At 50.3% G+C, this 15,986-nt stretch overlaps 1 protein-coding gene across 1 annotated transcript in view; it reads right to left on the bottom strand.

Moving 5' to 3' along the window:
- sorcs1 (sortilin related VPS10 domain containing receptor 1) overlaps positions 1-15,986 on the bottom strand; it is a 197,556-nt gene that overhangs the window by 11,323 nt on the left and 170,247 nt on the right. The window contains 5 exon segments of the mRNA XM_031905713.1: positions 7,552-7,651; positions 10,281-10,412; positions 12,084-12,281; positions 15,218-15,262; positions 15,264-15,352. Coding sequence (XP_031761573.1) covers positions 7,552-7,651; positions 10,281-10,412; positions 12,084-12,281; positions 15,218-15,262; positions 15,264-15,352 — 564 coding nt within the window.

The following is a 15,986-nucleotide window of genomic DNA, read 5'->3' as shown; positions in this document are numbered from 1 at the left end:
ATCCCATAGTTACAGCCCATTTCCCTGGCGCCATCTTGCTTAGTGCCCTTCAGCTGTCACTCAAATGCACTCTGTACTCCTATAAGCCCACTGATTGGATAATAACAATACAAATTATTATTGCCCTGTTGTCTTCATCTTGTCTTCTTATCTCCATCATTCCCTACTGTCTCCATCATTCCCTACTGTCTCCATCTTGTCCTACTGTCTCCATCTTGCCCTACTGTCCCCATCTTGCCCTACTGTCTCCATCTTGTCCTACTGTCCCCATCTTGCCCTACTGTCTCCATCTTGCCCTACTGTCCCCATCTTGCCCTACTGTCCCCATCTTGCCCTACTGTCTCCATCTTGTCCTACTGTCTCCATCTTGCCCTACTGTCTCCATCTTGTCCTACTGTCCCCATCTTGCCCTACTGTGTCCATCTTGCCCTACTGTCTCCATCTTGCCCTACTGTCCCCATCTTGCCCTACTGTGTCCATCTTGCCCTACTGTGTCCATCTTGTCCTACTGTCCCCATCTTGCCCTACTGTGTCCATCTTGCCCTACTGTCTCCATCTTGCCCTACTGTCCCCATCTTGCCCTACTGTCTCCATCTTGTCCTACTGTCTCCATCTTGCCCTACTGTCTCCATCTTGTCCTACTGTCCCCATCTTGCCCTACTGTGTCCATCTTGCCCTACTGTGTCCATCTTGCCCTACTGTCTCCATCTTGCCCTACTGTTCCCATCTTGCCCTACTGTTTCCATCTTGTCCTACTGTCCCCATCTAGTTCTACTGTCCCCATCTTGCATACTGCCTCCATCTTGTCCTACTGTCCCCATCTTGTCCTACTGTTTCCATCTTGCCCTACTGTCTCCATCTTGCCCTACTGTGTCCATCTTGCCCTACTGTGTCCATCTTGCCCTACTGTCTCCATCTTGCCCTACTGTTTCCAGCTTGCCCTACTGCCTCCATCTTGTCCTACTGTCCCCATCTTGCCCTACTGTCTCCATCTTGTCCTACTGTCTCCATCTTGTCCTACTGTCTCCATCTTGTCCTACTGTCTCCATCTTGTCCTACTGTCTCCATCTTGCCCTACTGTCCCCATCTTGTCCTACTGTCTCCATCTTGTCCTACTGTCTCCATCTTGCCCTACTGTCTCCATCTTGCCCTACTGTCCCCATCTTGCCCTACTGTCTCCATCTTGCCCTACTGTCTCCATCTTGTCTGCCCCACACGGAACCCATAGATTCTGTGACTGTTCTATTTGCCAATCAGTAATTTCTGGGTACTGAATTACTTATGGGGGCAGTTGCAGGGGGGACACATAACTGTTCCTACTTCCCATTAACCCCTGTAGGTGCAGTTACACAAACACACAGTAAATGCCTGGAGGGCCCTAAAGCCGAGACCTAGGTACTAAATGGGTTCAGAAAGCCAATAACTTCGCCGCCTGTAAATATTCACAGATTTTATTACATTTTTATGAAATTGGGAATCTTATTACCCCAAGGGGGGGGCAGAGGGGCCGGCGAGGGAGGGGCCCTTGCGGATTTCCCAGCAGCCTCTGCAGCAAACAGATTTCTTCCTTCTCTCGGCGCCCGAGACCCTCAGTGACCGCATTTCTATAGAGAGAGACGGCATCTGCTCCGACGTTTATGGAACGAGAGATTTAATATTCGGCGGCTTCTTATTAGCCCAACCCGCCGGCACCGGCCGCCGCACTCAGCGCAATATCTGCATCTTCTACTTCTCTGCTCAATTGGCTCCCTGCAGAACTCGCATGTTCTTCTAAGTGCCACTGCATCTGCTGCTCCAGCTGGAGCCCTCGCATCCACTCTGCATCGCGGATAAACTGCTCCTCTCTGCTGCTCCCCCCGCTCTACACATATTGTGCCGGAATAAAGGGGGAACCCTATGCAGGGGGTCTACAGCCGCTAAACCCAATAATACCATTTATTTGCACATTCTTGATTCATATAAAATCCCCTCTGCTTGTTACATGGAGTCAATATAACCCAAATCATGTGTTTGCCATCAGTGGTGCTTTAGTATTTTTGTGTGTTCTCAGTGATGTTCTAGGTGTGTCATCTGTAAATGAGCTACGTTTGTCATCAGTAGTGCCCAGGTTTGTAATTATCAGTGACCCAGGTATTCAGGAGTGTTCTAGCTTTGCCATCAACAGTGTCCTAAATGTGTAAAAAGTAGGGATGCACCGAATCCCCTTTTTTGGGGGTTCCCGAACCCACCCTGAAGGATTCTGCCAAACCACGATCCGAATCCGAATCGGTTCGTTAAAAATCCCGCCCAAATTTTAACCCTTTCCGAATGTTAATTAGCATATGCTAATTTATGCTAATTGGGATTCGGATTCGGTTCGGCAGGGACCGTGGATTCAGCCCAAACCGAATCCATCAAAAAAAGGCTGGATTCGGCCCGAATCCCAAACCGAATCTGGGATTCGGTGCATCCCTAGTAAAAAGTAGTGTTCTAGGTCATCCATGGTGTTGCTAGGTTGTCCTCAGTAATGTTCTGAGTTTGTAAAACAAACTGTGTTCAAAATGTGTCATCATGGTGAGTTTATCATCAGTGATGTTCTAGGTGTATAATAAACAAGGATATTTGTCATCAGTAGTTTTCTAGGTTTGTCATCAGTAATGGTTTGTCATTAATAGTGTTCTGAATTTGTCCCCAGTAGCAGTCTAAAGTGCTCATGAAAAGGTTATCCACAGCCTTCTAGATTGTCCCCAGTAACGTTCTTCAAAAATGTGTCATGATATTGAGATTATCATCAGTGATGTACTAGGTGTGTGATAAACAAGGGTATTTGTCATCAGTGGTTTTCTAGGTGTGTCATCAGTAATGTTCTAGGTTTGCCGTTAATTCTGTGTTTTAAATTTGTCACCAGTAGTGGTCTAGAGGGTTCATGAGTAATGTTCTAGGTTTATAACTCGCTGTGCCCTAAGTTGTGGTCTAGAGTGTTCATGAGCCTGAGTTTTTCATAAGCAATGTTTAGGTCTGTTGTCAGTGGGGTTCTAGGTTAGTTATCAGGGGTTTTCATCAGTATTCTAAAGCTGTCATTTGTGGGGAGCTAGGGTGTTCTAGGTCTGTCATCAGCTGTGTTCTAGGCGTGTCTCGGTGGTTAGCTACAAGAGTTTCTAGAGACTTAGCTTGTGCAATATTTGTTGCAATAATTATGGCTAAATTACCGATACATTTCATATATTCAATTTACTCATCAGTATCTACAAACAGTAACACTGGAAATCATTCATCTTTATATCAGGATTCTATAAGAGACTGACTGTAGTAGGGAATTGTGGGAAATGCAAGTCAGCAGCACCAGAAGGGCAACAGGCTCAGGTACATTCTCCGTTCTGGAGCAAAGAGTATGAATTCTACTCCGGTAACGAGAATGTATTTTATTGCTGGGAGACATCGGGAATTTATATCTAACCAGACATTTGTGGTTATTTCGCTATAAATATTCTCAAATAATTCAGCATTTGTGAGCCAAGAGCCCCCCCCATATCTCCTCCTGCTCCATCAATAAGGTCTGAGGGAAGAGAAGGCAGAGGGCGCCCTCTGGTGGCAGAATCTTTCCCTTGTGTTTGGAACAGAGAGACATCCGTTCTGCAGCCAAAAAGACAGACGGTTCCTCTCAGCCCGACCCTACGAGCTCTCAGTCTCATCGCAGGGAAACCTTTGCCATTGGGTCTGTGTTGGGTCCAAACAGCTACAAAGGGCACAAGAAAGAAATGTTCTTGTTTTTGCCCTGTGTGTTTGTGTTACCCCTGATCCTGCTGAGAAAGTTCCCCCTCCTACATACCTACTTACCTGCCTACCAATATGCCTATCTATATACCTGCCCACCTACTTACCTGCCTGCCTATCTACCTACATGCCTATCTACCTACCTACCTACATCCCTATCTACCAACATGCTTATCTACCTGCCTGCCTACCTACCAATGTGCCTGCCTACCTACCTACCTACATGCCTATCTACCTACCTACCTGCCTACCTACATGCCTATCTGCCTACCTACATCCCTATCTACCTACCTACATCCCTATCTACCTACTTACATGCCTATCTACCTACCTGCCTGCCTATCTACCTACCTACCAACATGCCTGCCTACCTACCTACATGCTTATCTACCTACCTGCCTATCTACTGACCTACTTATCTGCCTGCCTACCTACATTCCTATCTGCTTACCTATCTACTTACCAACATACCTGCCTACTTACTTACCTACCTGCCTACCTACACGTCTTTCTACCTACCTACATGTCTACCTATCTACCTACCAAAATACCTGCCTACTTACCTACCTGCCCCAGCCAGAATTATATTATCTGATAAATATGGTGCATTTCTTAGTAATTGTCTCTATTTCCCCACAATGAAAGTTTATATTGAAACGTTAAAACAAATTAGTTTCATCTGTTTCCAAGGTAGGAACCCCCCCCCCCGGGGGTCTTGGGGGCAAAATGAGTAACAATCTATAGAATTAATGATTTTGCCCCCAAGTGGTGACAAAGATAAATCGCTCAGAACAAGTGGATAAAAGCCCCTGCAATGCCACGAAGGTGTGAGCCCCCCAATATGTAACATAGGTAAATGTTTCACCCCAAAACAGATGCAGTGGTACAAACAGGTTTCTATAATATAATAAACGTCTTTATAACATGAAAATCACAAACATTCTTTACAAAATATCCTTATAAACGGCGCGTAATGATGTCAGCGGTTACAGCCAACGGGGGGGGGGGGGCAGTCTGGGGGCCACATGGTTATTCTATAGGCACAATTATTGGTACAACAGTTTCTCTATTATGCAGAACCTTATTGTGGGGTTACGGGGGGCTCAGAAAAGTGTGATACACTTTATTTTAGGGTACAGCTTCCTGGTGGGGTAAATATAAAAAGTGGCATTAGAGGCAGAAATGTAAGTACCTCTATTCCTCCATGTCAGAATCATGGCCCTTCAACATTGTCAGTAGGGCAAGATGGGGACAGTAGGGCAAGATGGGGACAGTAGGGCAAGATGGGGACAGTAGGGCAAGATGGAGACAGTAGGGCAAGATGGAGACAGTAGGGCAAGATGGAGACAGTAGGGCAAGATGGGGACAGTAGGGCAAGATGGGGACAGTAGGGCAAGATGGAGACAGTAGGGCAAGATGGAGACAGTAGGGCAAGATGGGGACAGTAGGGCAAGATGGGGACAGTAGGGCAAGATGGGGACAGTAGGGCAAGATGGAGACAGTAGGGCAAGATGGAGACAGTAGGGCAAGATGGAGTCAGTAGGGCAAGATGAAGACAGTAGGGAAAGATGGAGACAGTAGGGCAAGATGGAGACAGTAGGGCAAGATGGAGACAGTAGGGCAAGATGGAGACAGTAGGACAAGATGGAGACAGTAGGAAAAGATGGAGACAGTAGGACAAGATGGAGACAGTGGGGCAAGATGGAAACAGTAGGACAAGATGGAGACAGTAGGGCAAGATGGAGACAGTAGGGCAAGATGGAGACAGTAGGACAAGATGGAGACAGTAGGAAAAGATGGAGACAGTAGGACAAGATGGAGACAGTGGGGCAAGATGGAAACAGTAGGGCAAGATGGAGACAGTAGGGCAAGATGGAGACAGTAGGGCAAGATGGAGACAGTAGGGCAAGATGGAGACAGTAGGACAAGATGGAGACAGTAGGGCAAGATGGAGACAGTAGGGCAAGATGGAGACAGTAGGGCAAGATGGAGACAGTAGGGCAAGATGGAGACAGTAGGGCAAGATGGAGACAGTAGGGCAAGATGGAGACGTAGGGCAAGATGGAGACAGTAGGACAAGATGGAGACAGTAGGGCAAGATGGAGCCAGTAGGGCAAGATGGAGACAGTAGGGCAAGATGGAGACAGTAGGACAAGATGGAGACAGTAGGGCAAGATGGAGACAGTAGGACAAGATGGAGACAGTAGGGCAAGATGGAGACAGTAGGGCAAGATGGAGGCAGTAGGGCAAGATGGAGACAGTAGGACAAGATGGAGACAGTAGGGCAAGGTGGAGACAGTAGGGCAAAATGGAGACAGTAGGGCAAAATGAAGACAGTAGGGCAAGATGGAGACAGTAGGACAAGATGGGGACAGTAGGGCAAGATGGAGACAGTAGGGCAAGATGGAGACAGTAGGACAGAATGGAGACAGTAGGGCAAGATGGAAACAGTAGGGCAAGATGGGGACAGTAGGGCAAGATGGAGACAGTAGGACAAGATGGGGACAGTAGGGCAAGATGGAGACAGTAGGGCAAGATGGAGACAGTAGGACAGAATGGAGACAGTAGGGCAAGATGGAAACAGTAGGGCAAGATGGGGACAGTAGGGCAAGATGGAGACAGCAGGACAAGATGGGGACAGTAGGGCAAGATGGAGACAGTAGGGCAAGATGGGGACAGTAGGGCAAGATAAAGACAGTAGGGCAAGATGGAGACAGTAGGGCAAGATGGAGACAGTAGGACAAGATGGAGACAGTAGGACAAGATGGAGACAGTAGGACAAGATGGAGACAGTAGGGCAAGATGGAGACAGTAGGACAAGATGGGGACAGTAGGGCAAGATGGAGACAGTAGGACAAGATGGGGACAGTAGGACAAGATGGAGACTGTAGGGCAAGATGGAGACAGTAGGGCAAGATGGAGACAGTAGGGCAAGATGGAGACAGTAGGGCAAGATGGAGACAGTAGGACAAGATGGAGACAGTAGGGCAAGATGGAGACAGTAGGACAAGATGGAGACAGTAGGGCAAGATGGAGACAGTAGGACAAGATGGAGACAGTAGGGCAAGATGGAGACAGTAGGGCAAGATGGAGACAGTAGGGCAAGATGGGGACAGTAGGGCAAGATGGAGACAGTAGGGCAAGATGGGGACAGTAGGGCAAGATGGAGACAGTAGGGCAAGATGGAGACAGTAGGGCAAGATGGAGACAGTAGAGACCCTCAGCCGGAGAGACCAACCTTACAGAAACTAAACATGTTCTACAGTAAGTAGCCATGGGGCCCCCACAGGTTGAGCTGCGCTACAGAATGGGAAGATCCTGCCTGATGGTCAGACAGTCTAAAGGTCAGAAGGTCTAACTGGCGGCCCCCAAGGTAAGTCTTAAAGCTACAGCGCAGACATCTATAGAATTCACATTCACAGGAAATTAGAAATAAATAAATATATGAATATTTTTATTTTAAGACAAAACCCGAAAGTCAATAAATGGCGCTGGATATAATTCTGGTACTTGTGGATCTCAAAGTCTGACATTTCCAGGAAAGCTGCTCCTGTCTCCTCTTGCACAAACACCGGATCCCCACAGCACCAATCAGCATCTGAATCGAGAACGTTCCGCGGGCAGGAGAACAAAGGAATCTCCTCTACGGATCTCGTTACAGATCTACTGCACCGGCGGGTTCCATTGGGAAACAGAGAGAAGGGGATTGGCTGCTCGGTCGTTACGTTGCCATGGTGACTAGGAGGAGGGAACAGCGGAGCAGAAAGGAAGGGAACGGGTTGAAGGTGTCACAGTTACCTGCGGTTAGGTGCGCGGCGTGTACCAGAACTCGGACCCCCGGCTTCAGCTCAAAGTGAACCGACTCTTGGTGCAACTTGGTGATGAACAGGTCGGAAATCTATAGAAAGAGAAGGAATTAAACTCAAACTCCCAGTCATTAGATTGTTAGCTCTATGGGACAGGCACCTTTATAAGGATAATAAGAAAGAGATGAAATATTCCGGAATCTTCCCCCCCTCCCCGGTACTTACTGGACTCAGCCCAGTCCAACCGACTGCACCATTGTGCTGGGGCTGATAACGGCATTAGCCGGGGACGGAGAGGTCCGGCCTATAAATACCCACAAATCTGTGTGATCTCAGGGTTGGCAAAGCCGTGCGTATAAGGATTACTCGCCTTCCCTAGTTGGACCTCCTATCTCAGCCGGCGCCGGCGCCAGAATATTAATGTTCCGGAGGAAATCTCTCCCCATAGGGATTTATTGTTCCAAACAAACTGCACATCTGCCTGAGAGATAAATATCCTTAGAGGAACCTCAAGTGCCTCCTGGGGGAAGGGGACACTACAGTAGGTTTATAGAGCATATGTATTCACCCCCCCACCCTAAGCAATCTCTGGTGCCCCCATAAGTACCCCGATTCCAGCATCACATGATCTCAAATTCTCTAGAACGTTCCAGAATCAGCATGGTGACCACCAAGGAGCAGAACAAGTCCAAGGTGAAGTTCTGGAGAAGCAACAATCATTGTTGGGTTTTAAACAGATATCCCCCCCCCCCCCAGGCACCATCACATCCATAACTAGAAACCGGAAAGAATAAGGCAAATCCATGGCTCTGCCCGGAGAAGGCTGTGACCAGAAAATGGGGACATTAGTCAGAGAGGAACCAGGAGGCCAATGGGACTGTGAATGAGCAGGAGAAAGTCACCGGTACCGGGAACCATTCATGGACAGGGACAAGTAGATCTGGGCATAAACAGTGAGAATCTAGATCCATGGATGGAGCCAAAAACAGGGCAATTTTAGAGGAGAACCTGCTTCATTCTGAAAGACATCCAAGACGGGGCAGATCTTCAACTTCCAGGATGACAATGACTCTAAACATTCAGCCCACACTACACCGGAGTGGTCCAAAACCAAGAACCTGAATGACTGTCCTGTCAAAGCCCAGACCTCAATCCAGCTGAGAACCTATGGAAAGACTTGACCAATGGCCCCCACCCAAACTGATGGACCAGACCTTAATCCAGCTGAGAACCTATGGAAAGACTTGACCAATGGATCCCACCCAACCTGATGGGCAATAAAGGATCCAGATGTGCAATTTTGGTCTGTACCAACCATCTGTACGAGTGACACAAGCAACAGCCTCTCCAGAGCGCTCTTTTTGAGACAGTGGCTCCTATGAGTCTATGTTTTGGCTTCAGTTGCCCCAGCACAGGGCATTACAGTCCACCTCTTCCTGACACAGGTGCTGCTCCAGTTTGGGGGTGAATACAGGGTAAATACTATACCCACTGGCAAAGAGTACGCCCCCCAGCCCCCCAAGAACTGATACTTCATGCCTCTCCCATACAGAACAAAGGCGCTATTGGACCTTCTGGTTCCTAGGAGTTGCCCATGGACTCGTTATAACCATCGTTAAAGCTGATTGGGCAGCTGCCTCCACCAAGTAAGATTAACACCCAGGTAATTGGGATCTTTTTCATGAGTCGTTTGTTTCCCAAGGACACAGAACCAGCTCATTAGCAACTGGATTTGGGTCACTGGATAAGCCAAGTGGGTTCTTCCACCTCCCAGTGATCCAAACGGGTCTGAGGGGCTAATCCCCTGCCCCCGGGGTCTCTAGTTGGCTTGGTGGGACCTCGGGCAAAGATAGGAAAGAAGCAGAACAAACATGGGATGGGTTTATGGCAGAACCTGGATGGTCTCCAAGATCCGATGGTGCCGGATGGAACTTATCAAGGTCCTTAGATTCTACACAGAGTGCTGACTTGGTACTGGTGCTGAGTCCAATGCCGCTGCTTTATACGGTACCTGGGACCAGTAGAATACATCAGAGGCCGCTCTAGACTTGTATTGGACTTTTATGGGTTCTTGTTTAGAACTCCCCTAAACTCTTGGGCATAAACATGTAAATGTCACGTTGCTTTATTCCCACCCCCGGTACTAACGATTGGGTCCCAGTACCGGCCCAGTTATGTACCTCCGGCCCAGTTATGTACCTCCGGCGCCACATTAATTCTCTCCTGTTTCCCTGTGAATGGAAAGGTCGTCTCCTCCGTCCCTTTAACTTCCTAACGAGTCCCGGGTGTCACGTTAAAGTCACACGTGAAATACATGTCGGCCATGTTCCCCAACCCGTGTCCTCTCTCTGCTTTATACACGGGACTGGCCCCATAACTCACCCGGGGCAACTGGGGCAATTAGTTCCTTATGATAAATTGTGGCAACTACACCTTATATTTATACAGAATGTTCTGGAGCAGTAAATCTAATCACAAACCTCTCCTTGATGCCCCTCTAGGGGCATTTCTCTAATTATACTGCAATTATCCCTTCCTGCCCCCCCCACCTTTCCTTTTCTATTCCCCCCCCCAACTGTTTGGCCTTACTCCCCCCCATCCTCTATATTTCCCCTCTCCCCCCATTTGTCTCTACTCCCCGAACCCCGTTGTATTGGGGGGGGGGGTATTCTGACCACAGACCAACAACCATGTCCGGTTTGAGGGAAAGAGAAAATGTACCTGCACCAGATCCTGTGAGTTCTTCTTGTTGCCCCCAGGCTGCTGTTGGTGGGGCAGAATGAAGAGTTCGGCGGAGGTGGGGAATCCGGGAAGGACAGCGACTAAAATCTGTTGCCCATCGACGCCTGTGGCCTAAAACCCAAAGGACGGTGGGAAATGTAAGTGCAACAGGGGAACGTTGGGGGGCGACACTGACCCCTTGGGGCCCATTCTCTAGAATTAGGGTCTGTCTGGGGATTTGATCTCTCAGTTTCTATTGGATTAAGGCCAATGTCACATGGGAGTCTTACTGCTGCCCCCCCCCCCCCATCAGGGCCATGGAGGAGGTGACAGACAGGGAGGGGCAATTAGACTGTATATTGATGGCCAGGGTGGGCAATTGCCCTGAGTGACACGGACTCAGCGGGTGCCCGGGGGGCACGGTGCCAGGGTAGAAGCTGCCAATGAGGAGGAATCACAAGGAACAGATGGTTTCTCCCTTATCAATAAAATATTAGCAAGAAACTGGCAGAGCAGCCGCTCAGGGATTGGGCGGATGGAAGGGCCAAAATATTAACCCTTAGAACGCCGGCACCGTTGGCACATAGCAGGCACAGACTCCGGGGGTTAAATCCATGAGTACCGCCACCCCGCAGCTTTACAGAAAGGGTTAAATGCAGGCTCTGGCCGGGGGGGGCCCAGCTGGCAGATAGGGGCTCTGGGGGGGGGGATAGAGGGGCCCTCCCTAAGCAGCTGGGGCCCCTTCCGTTCCCTCACCAGTTGGATTAACCAACGCCTGGCCGGGCCTGCCTCGCACCTGCTCTCTGCCAATGGGAGCAGAAGGGCTGATTAATTGCCCCAGTCAGGGTGCCGGGGAGATGCCCCTGGGGGTACAAATCAGCTGTGAGTCGGGAGCAGATGGACCCTGGGGGGGGGCACAAGTACCAACGTAATCAGCTGGAATACAACTGCTGGGCCCCCCCATCTGGGTCTGAGCAACCAAAACCCTCCCTCCTACCATAACCTTTCTCCTCCTACCCCCACCCAACCCTTACCCATAAACCCTCTTTACCCCAACCCTACCATAACCCTTTCTCTTCTTACCCAACCCTCCCTCCCTTACCCATAACCCTTTCTCTTCTACCCAACCCTTCCCTCCCCTTAACCATAAACCTTTATCTTCTACCCAACTCCTCCTTACATAAAACCTTTCATCTTTTACCCACCCCTTCACTCCTTACATAAACCCTTCTCCAATCCTTCTGTACCTCCCTCCCTTACCCCCTTCAACCCCTCCCTTACCCCCTTTCACTTACCCCCTCTTCTCTCCTTACATAAACCTTTTCATTTTTACCCCAACCCCTCCCTCCCTTACCCTAAACCCTTTCTCTTCTCCCAACCCCTCCTCCCTTACCTATAATCCCTTTTCATATCTACCCAACCTCCCTCCCTTACTATTAACCTTTTATCTTCTTACCCCAACCCCTCCCTCCCTTACCCATAAACCCTTTCATCTTCTACCCCAACCCCTCCCTCCCTTACCCATAAACCCCTCCATAACCTTTACTTTACCCAACCCTCCCCTCCCTTACCATAAACTTCTCTTCACCGACCCTCTCCTTACCTAACTCTTTCTCATTCTTTACCCCGACCCCTCCCTCCCTTACCATAAACCTCTTTTCTCCTATCTTACCAACCTCCCTCTTGTGAGGTACCCCAATAATAATTGCCCCCCTGTAGGTCATTGAGGAACAAGAACTTTCACTGTCTGCACTGCGTGGCACCGCCTTATTTACTATGCAAGTTAACTTGGCCTTGACTTACCGACACAAGCGCTCTCTTAATCACACGGCTGATGTCTCTTCTCCACTCGGGAATATCAGGATTGTAATCGTCCAGGTTTGGGGAGAAGGAGAGACGCAGAGACTGGAACTGTTCTGTGAATATTGGGAATAACGGGGTGAGGAAAAGCTGGAAACTGGGAATATCAGTCAGAGCAGGCAAGGAAGGGAGGGGCAGCATCTGAGCCAAGGCAGTAGGGCAAGATGGGGACAGTAGGGCAAGATGGAGACAGTAGGGCAAGTGGGCGTAGGGCAGATGGAGCAGTAGGCAAGGTGGGACAAGTAGGGCAAGATGGGGACAGTTAGGGCAGCATGAGCAGTTAGGGCAGATGGAGACAGTTAGGCAAGATTGGGAAGACAGTAGGACAAGATGGGACAGTTAGACAGTCGACGAGTTAGGGCAGGATGGGACAGTGGACAAGTGGAACAGTAGGACAAGAGGGACCAGTAGGACAAGATGGAACAGAGGCAGATTGGAGACGTAGGGGACAAGATGGGGAGACAGTAGGACAACGAGGAGACGCTAGGCCAGATGGAGCGTGGGCAAGATGGAGACCGTTAGGGCAGATGAGACCAGTAGGCACGATGGAGACAGATAGGCAAGGATTGGAGACAGTTAGGACAAGATGGAGACAGTGGCAAGATGGAGCAGTAGGACAAATCGGGGAGACAGTAGGGCAAGATGGAGACAGAGGGCAAGATGGAGACAGTGGGAACAGTATGGAGACAGTTAGGACAGAGATGGAGAACAGTAGGGCAAGATGGGGACAGTAGGGCAAGATGGAGGACGTAGGCAAGATGGAGACAGTAGACAGTGGGACAGTTGGACAAGATGGGACAGTTAGGGCAAGATGGAGACAGTCTGGCAGATGGAGACAGTTAGGACAAGGTGGAGGACGTAGGGCAGATGGAGAACAGTTTAGGGCAAGATGGAAGACGTCAGGGACAAGATGGGACGTGGGGCAAGATGGGAGACAGTAGGGGCAAGATTGGAGGACAGAGGGCAGATGGAGACAGCGTAGGGCAAGGTGGGACAGTGGGACAAGATGGGGCAGTGACAAGATGGAGACCAGTAGGGCAGATCGGGGACAGTAGGGCAGATTGGGGGACGTAGGGAAGATGGAGGACCGTAGGGAAAGATGGAGGACAGTGGGGCAGATGGAGACAGTAGGCAAGATGGGGACGGTAGGGCAAGATGGAGACAGTAGGGCAGATGGGGGACTGTAGGGCGATGGGACTAGTAGGGCAAGGATGGGGGCGTAGGGCAGTGGAGACAGTAGGGCAAGATGGAGACAGTAGGGGCAGATGGAGACGTAGGACAAGAATGGGAGACAGTAGGCAGATGGACAGTTAGGGCAGATGGAGACAGTGGCAGATTGGGGAGCAGTAGGGCAGATGGAGACAGTAGGGGCAAGGCAAGTAGGGACAGCAGTAGGCAATGGGACCATAGGGCAAGATGGAGGACAGTAGGCAAGTTGGAGACAGTAGGACAGATGGGGGCAGTAGGAAGATGGAACAGTAGGGCAAGATTGGGGACAGTTAGAACAGATGGAGACAGTTAGGCAAGATGGAGACAGTAGGACAAGATGGAGTCAGCTAGGCAAGAGGAGGACAGTTAGGCAAGTTGGAGCAGTAGGACAGATGGAGGACAGTAGGCAAGATTGGGGACGTAGGGGGACAGATGGGCGACAGTAGGGCAAGATTGGGAGACAGTAGACAGGATGGGGACAGTAGGGCAACGGATTGGGGACAGTTTAGGACAAGATGGAGACAGTAGGGCACAAGATGGAGAGTAGGACAGATTGGGAGACAGTTGGCAGATGGAAGACGTTAGAAAGATGGAGACAGTGGGCAAGATGGGGGACAGCTAGGACAAGTGGGGACAGAGGGCAGATGGAGACAGTAGGACAAGGATGGAGGACACTAGGCAGATGGAGACGTAGGGACAAGATGGAGACAGTTAGGGCACAGATGGAGACAGTAGGAAGATTGGAGAAGTAGGGCAGATGGAGCCAGTTAGGGACAAGATTGGAGACAGTAGGAAGTGGGAACAGGGTAGGACAAGCTGGAGGCAGTAGGGCAAGATGGAGACAGTTAGGGCAGGGGACAGATGGTTACAAGATGGGGACAGTAGGCAAGTGGGGAGGACGAGGAACAAGATGGAGGACAGTAGGGCAATGGATGAGACGTAGGTAGGACAGATGGAGACAGTAGGCAAGATGGAGACAGTAGGACAAGATGGAGACAGTAGGGCAAGGGGAGACAGTAGGACAAGAGGGACAGTAGGCAAGATGGGGACAGTTAGGGCAAGATGGAGACAGTTAGGGCACTCTGTTGCCAGGGGGGTGCTGGGAATGCGGTGCTTGTTAGGGGGGGAGTTTGGACCGGAAGGTTACTCCCTCACAGCGATGGTCTTTGTATTTTCTGCAGATTGTGTTCTGCTGAGACCTGGACTGTGATATTGATTACTGTTCTCCCTTCGACTGAGAAGGTGAAGAATGATCCTTTACCAGGGAAAATGATATGGGCTGCGAGAGTCAGGAACAGTCAGAACAGAGCGACCATTGGCTTCACTCAACGACAGACAGAGAGGGGACAGGGGGGGGAAGAAGGACAGGGGGGGCAGAAGATCAGAGGAGGGGGCAGACAGGACAGGGGGAGGGGCCAGACATACAGGAGGGAGGGGACAGACAGGGGGAGGGACATAAGACAGGGGAGAGAACATACAGAGGAGGGGAGGGGCACGACAGAAGAGGGAGGGGTCAGACGAACAGGGGGAGGGGAGAGCGACAGACCGTGGGACAGAGACAGGGGGAGGGCAGACGAGACAGGGGGGAGGGGGCAGACAGAAGACGGGCGGCGAGGGGAGAACAGAAGGGGAGGGGCCAAGCAGATATTTAAGGGGGAGGGACGATCGGGGGAGGGATACAGACAGGGGAGGGCAGAAGGACAGGGGGTAGGGGCGCGACAGGGGGGGATTCAGACAGGACGAGGGGAAGGGGCAACAGACAGGCGTGGGAGGGGCCGGAACAGCATTGGGAGGGACGAGATAAGACAGGGGGTAGGGGCGAAAGACCAGGGGTGAACCCAGGAAGGACAGTTTGGGGGGGCACATACCTCGCTGTTATTCCCCAGCCACCAGACGTAGGTGACGGTCCCCACGTTGACTCGGCCACAGGACCAAGGACGCGTTGATCTCCCGGTTCTTGGTTGTGACAAACGGCAGGAGGAGGTGGATGTGCTCCAGGGGGGCTGGCGCGATTGCGGGGGGGATTTACTTATATTACTTTTTATCTCAGATGCCCCCGGCCCTGCTATTTCAAGCAATTCCAGGCCTTTGTTGTTCTGGTTTAGCAAGGGCCCCCCCTATTTGTCTGGCAATGAGGATTCTGGGAATTGTAGTTCAGCGTTCTTTATTATCCTGGAGGGGGGGGGGGCTGCCTTCCCTACATGCACTGCGGCGGCTACATAAGTGACAATATTGGGCAAAATGTTGCACATCCGCCCTATCAGGTTCACAAACAGGGTAATTATTATTAAAACTGAGAGGCCAATCAGCTTCTCCCGTTACAGTTTCCCAATTCAGTTTAAACCAGGGGATTCCAGGGACTCGCAGCTCCGCCATGATTGGCCACTGTGCTTGTTTAAAGGTAACATTTAACTATGTTCCTTCCTGTACACAGACACTTTGCAGGGCAAGAGAGGACTGCAATATCCTCACTGCCGAAACACGTGGGATTATTGATTGATTTGTGTGGTGTGCAGTGGTTGTGGGTGTGTTTGTAGTGTGGTGGTGTATGTGATTGTTGAGTGAGTGTGTGTGTAGTTGTGGTGTGTGTATGTGGTGTGAGTGAGTTGAGTGTGTATGTGGTGTGTGTATGTGGTG

Source organism: Xenopus tropicalis, chromosome 7 (genome assembly GCF_000004195.4).
Source record: "Xenopus tropicalis strain Nigerian chromosome 7, UCB_Xtro_10.0, whole genome shotgun sequence".
NCBI lineage: Eukaryota > Metazoa > Chordata > Amphibia > Anura > Pipidae > Xenopus > Xenopus tropicalis.
The sequence above is the reverse complement of the archived record's forward strand: the minus strand, read 5'-3'. Positions and strand labels throughout refer to the sequence as shown.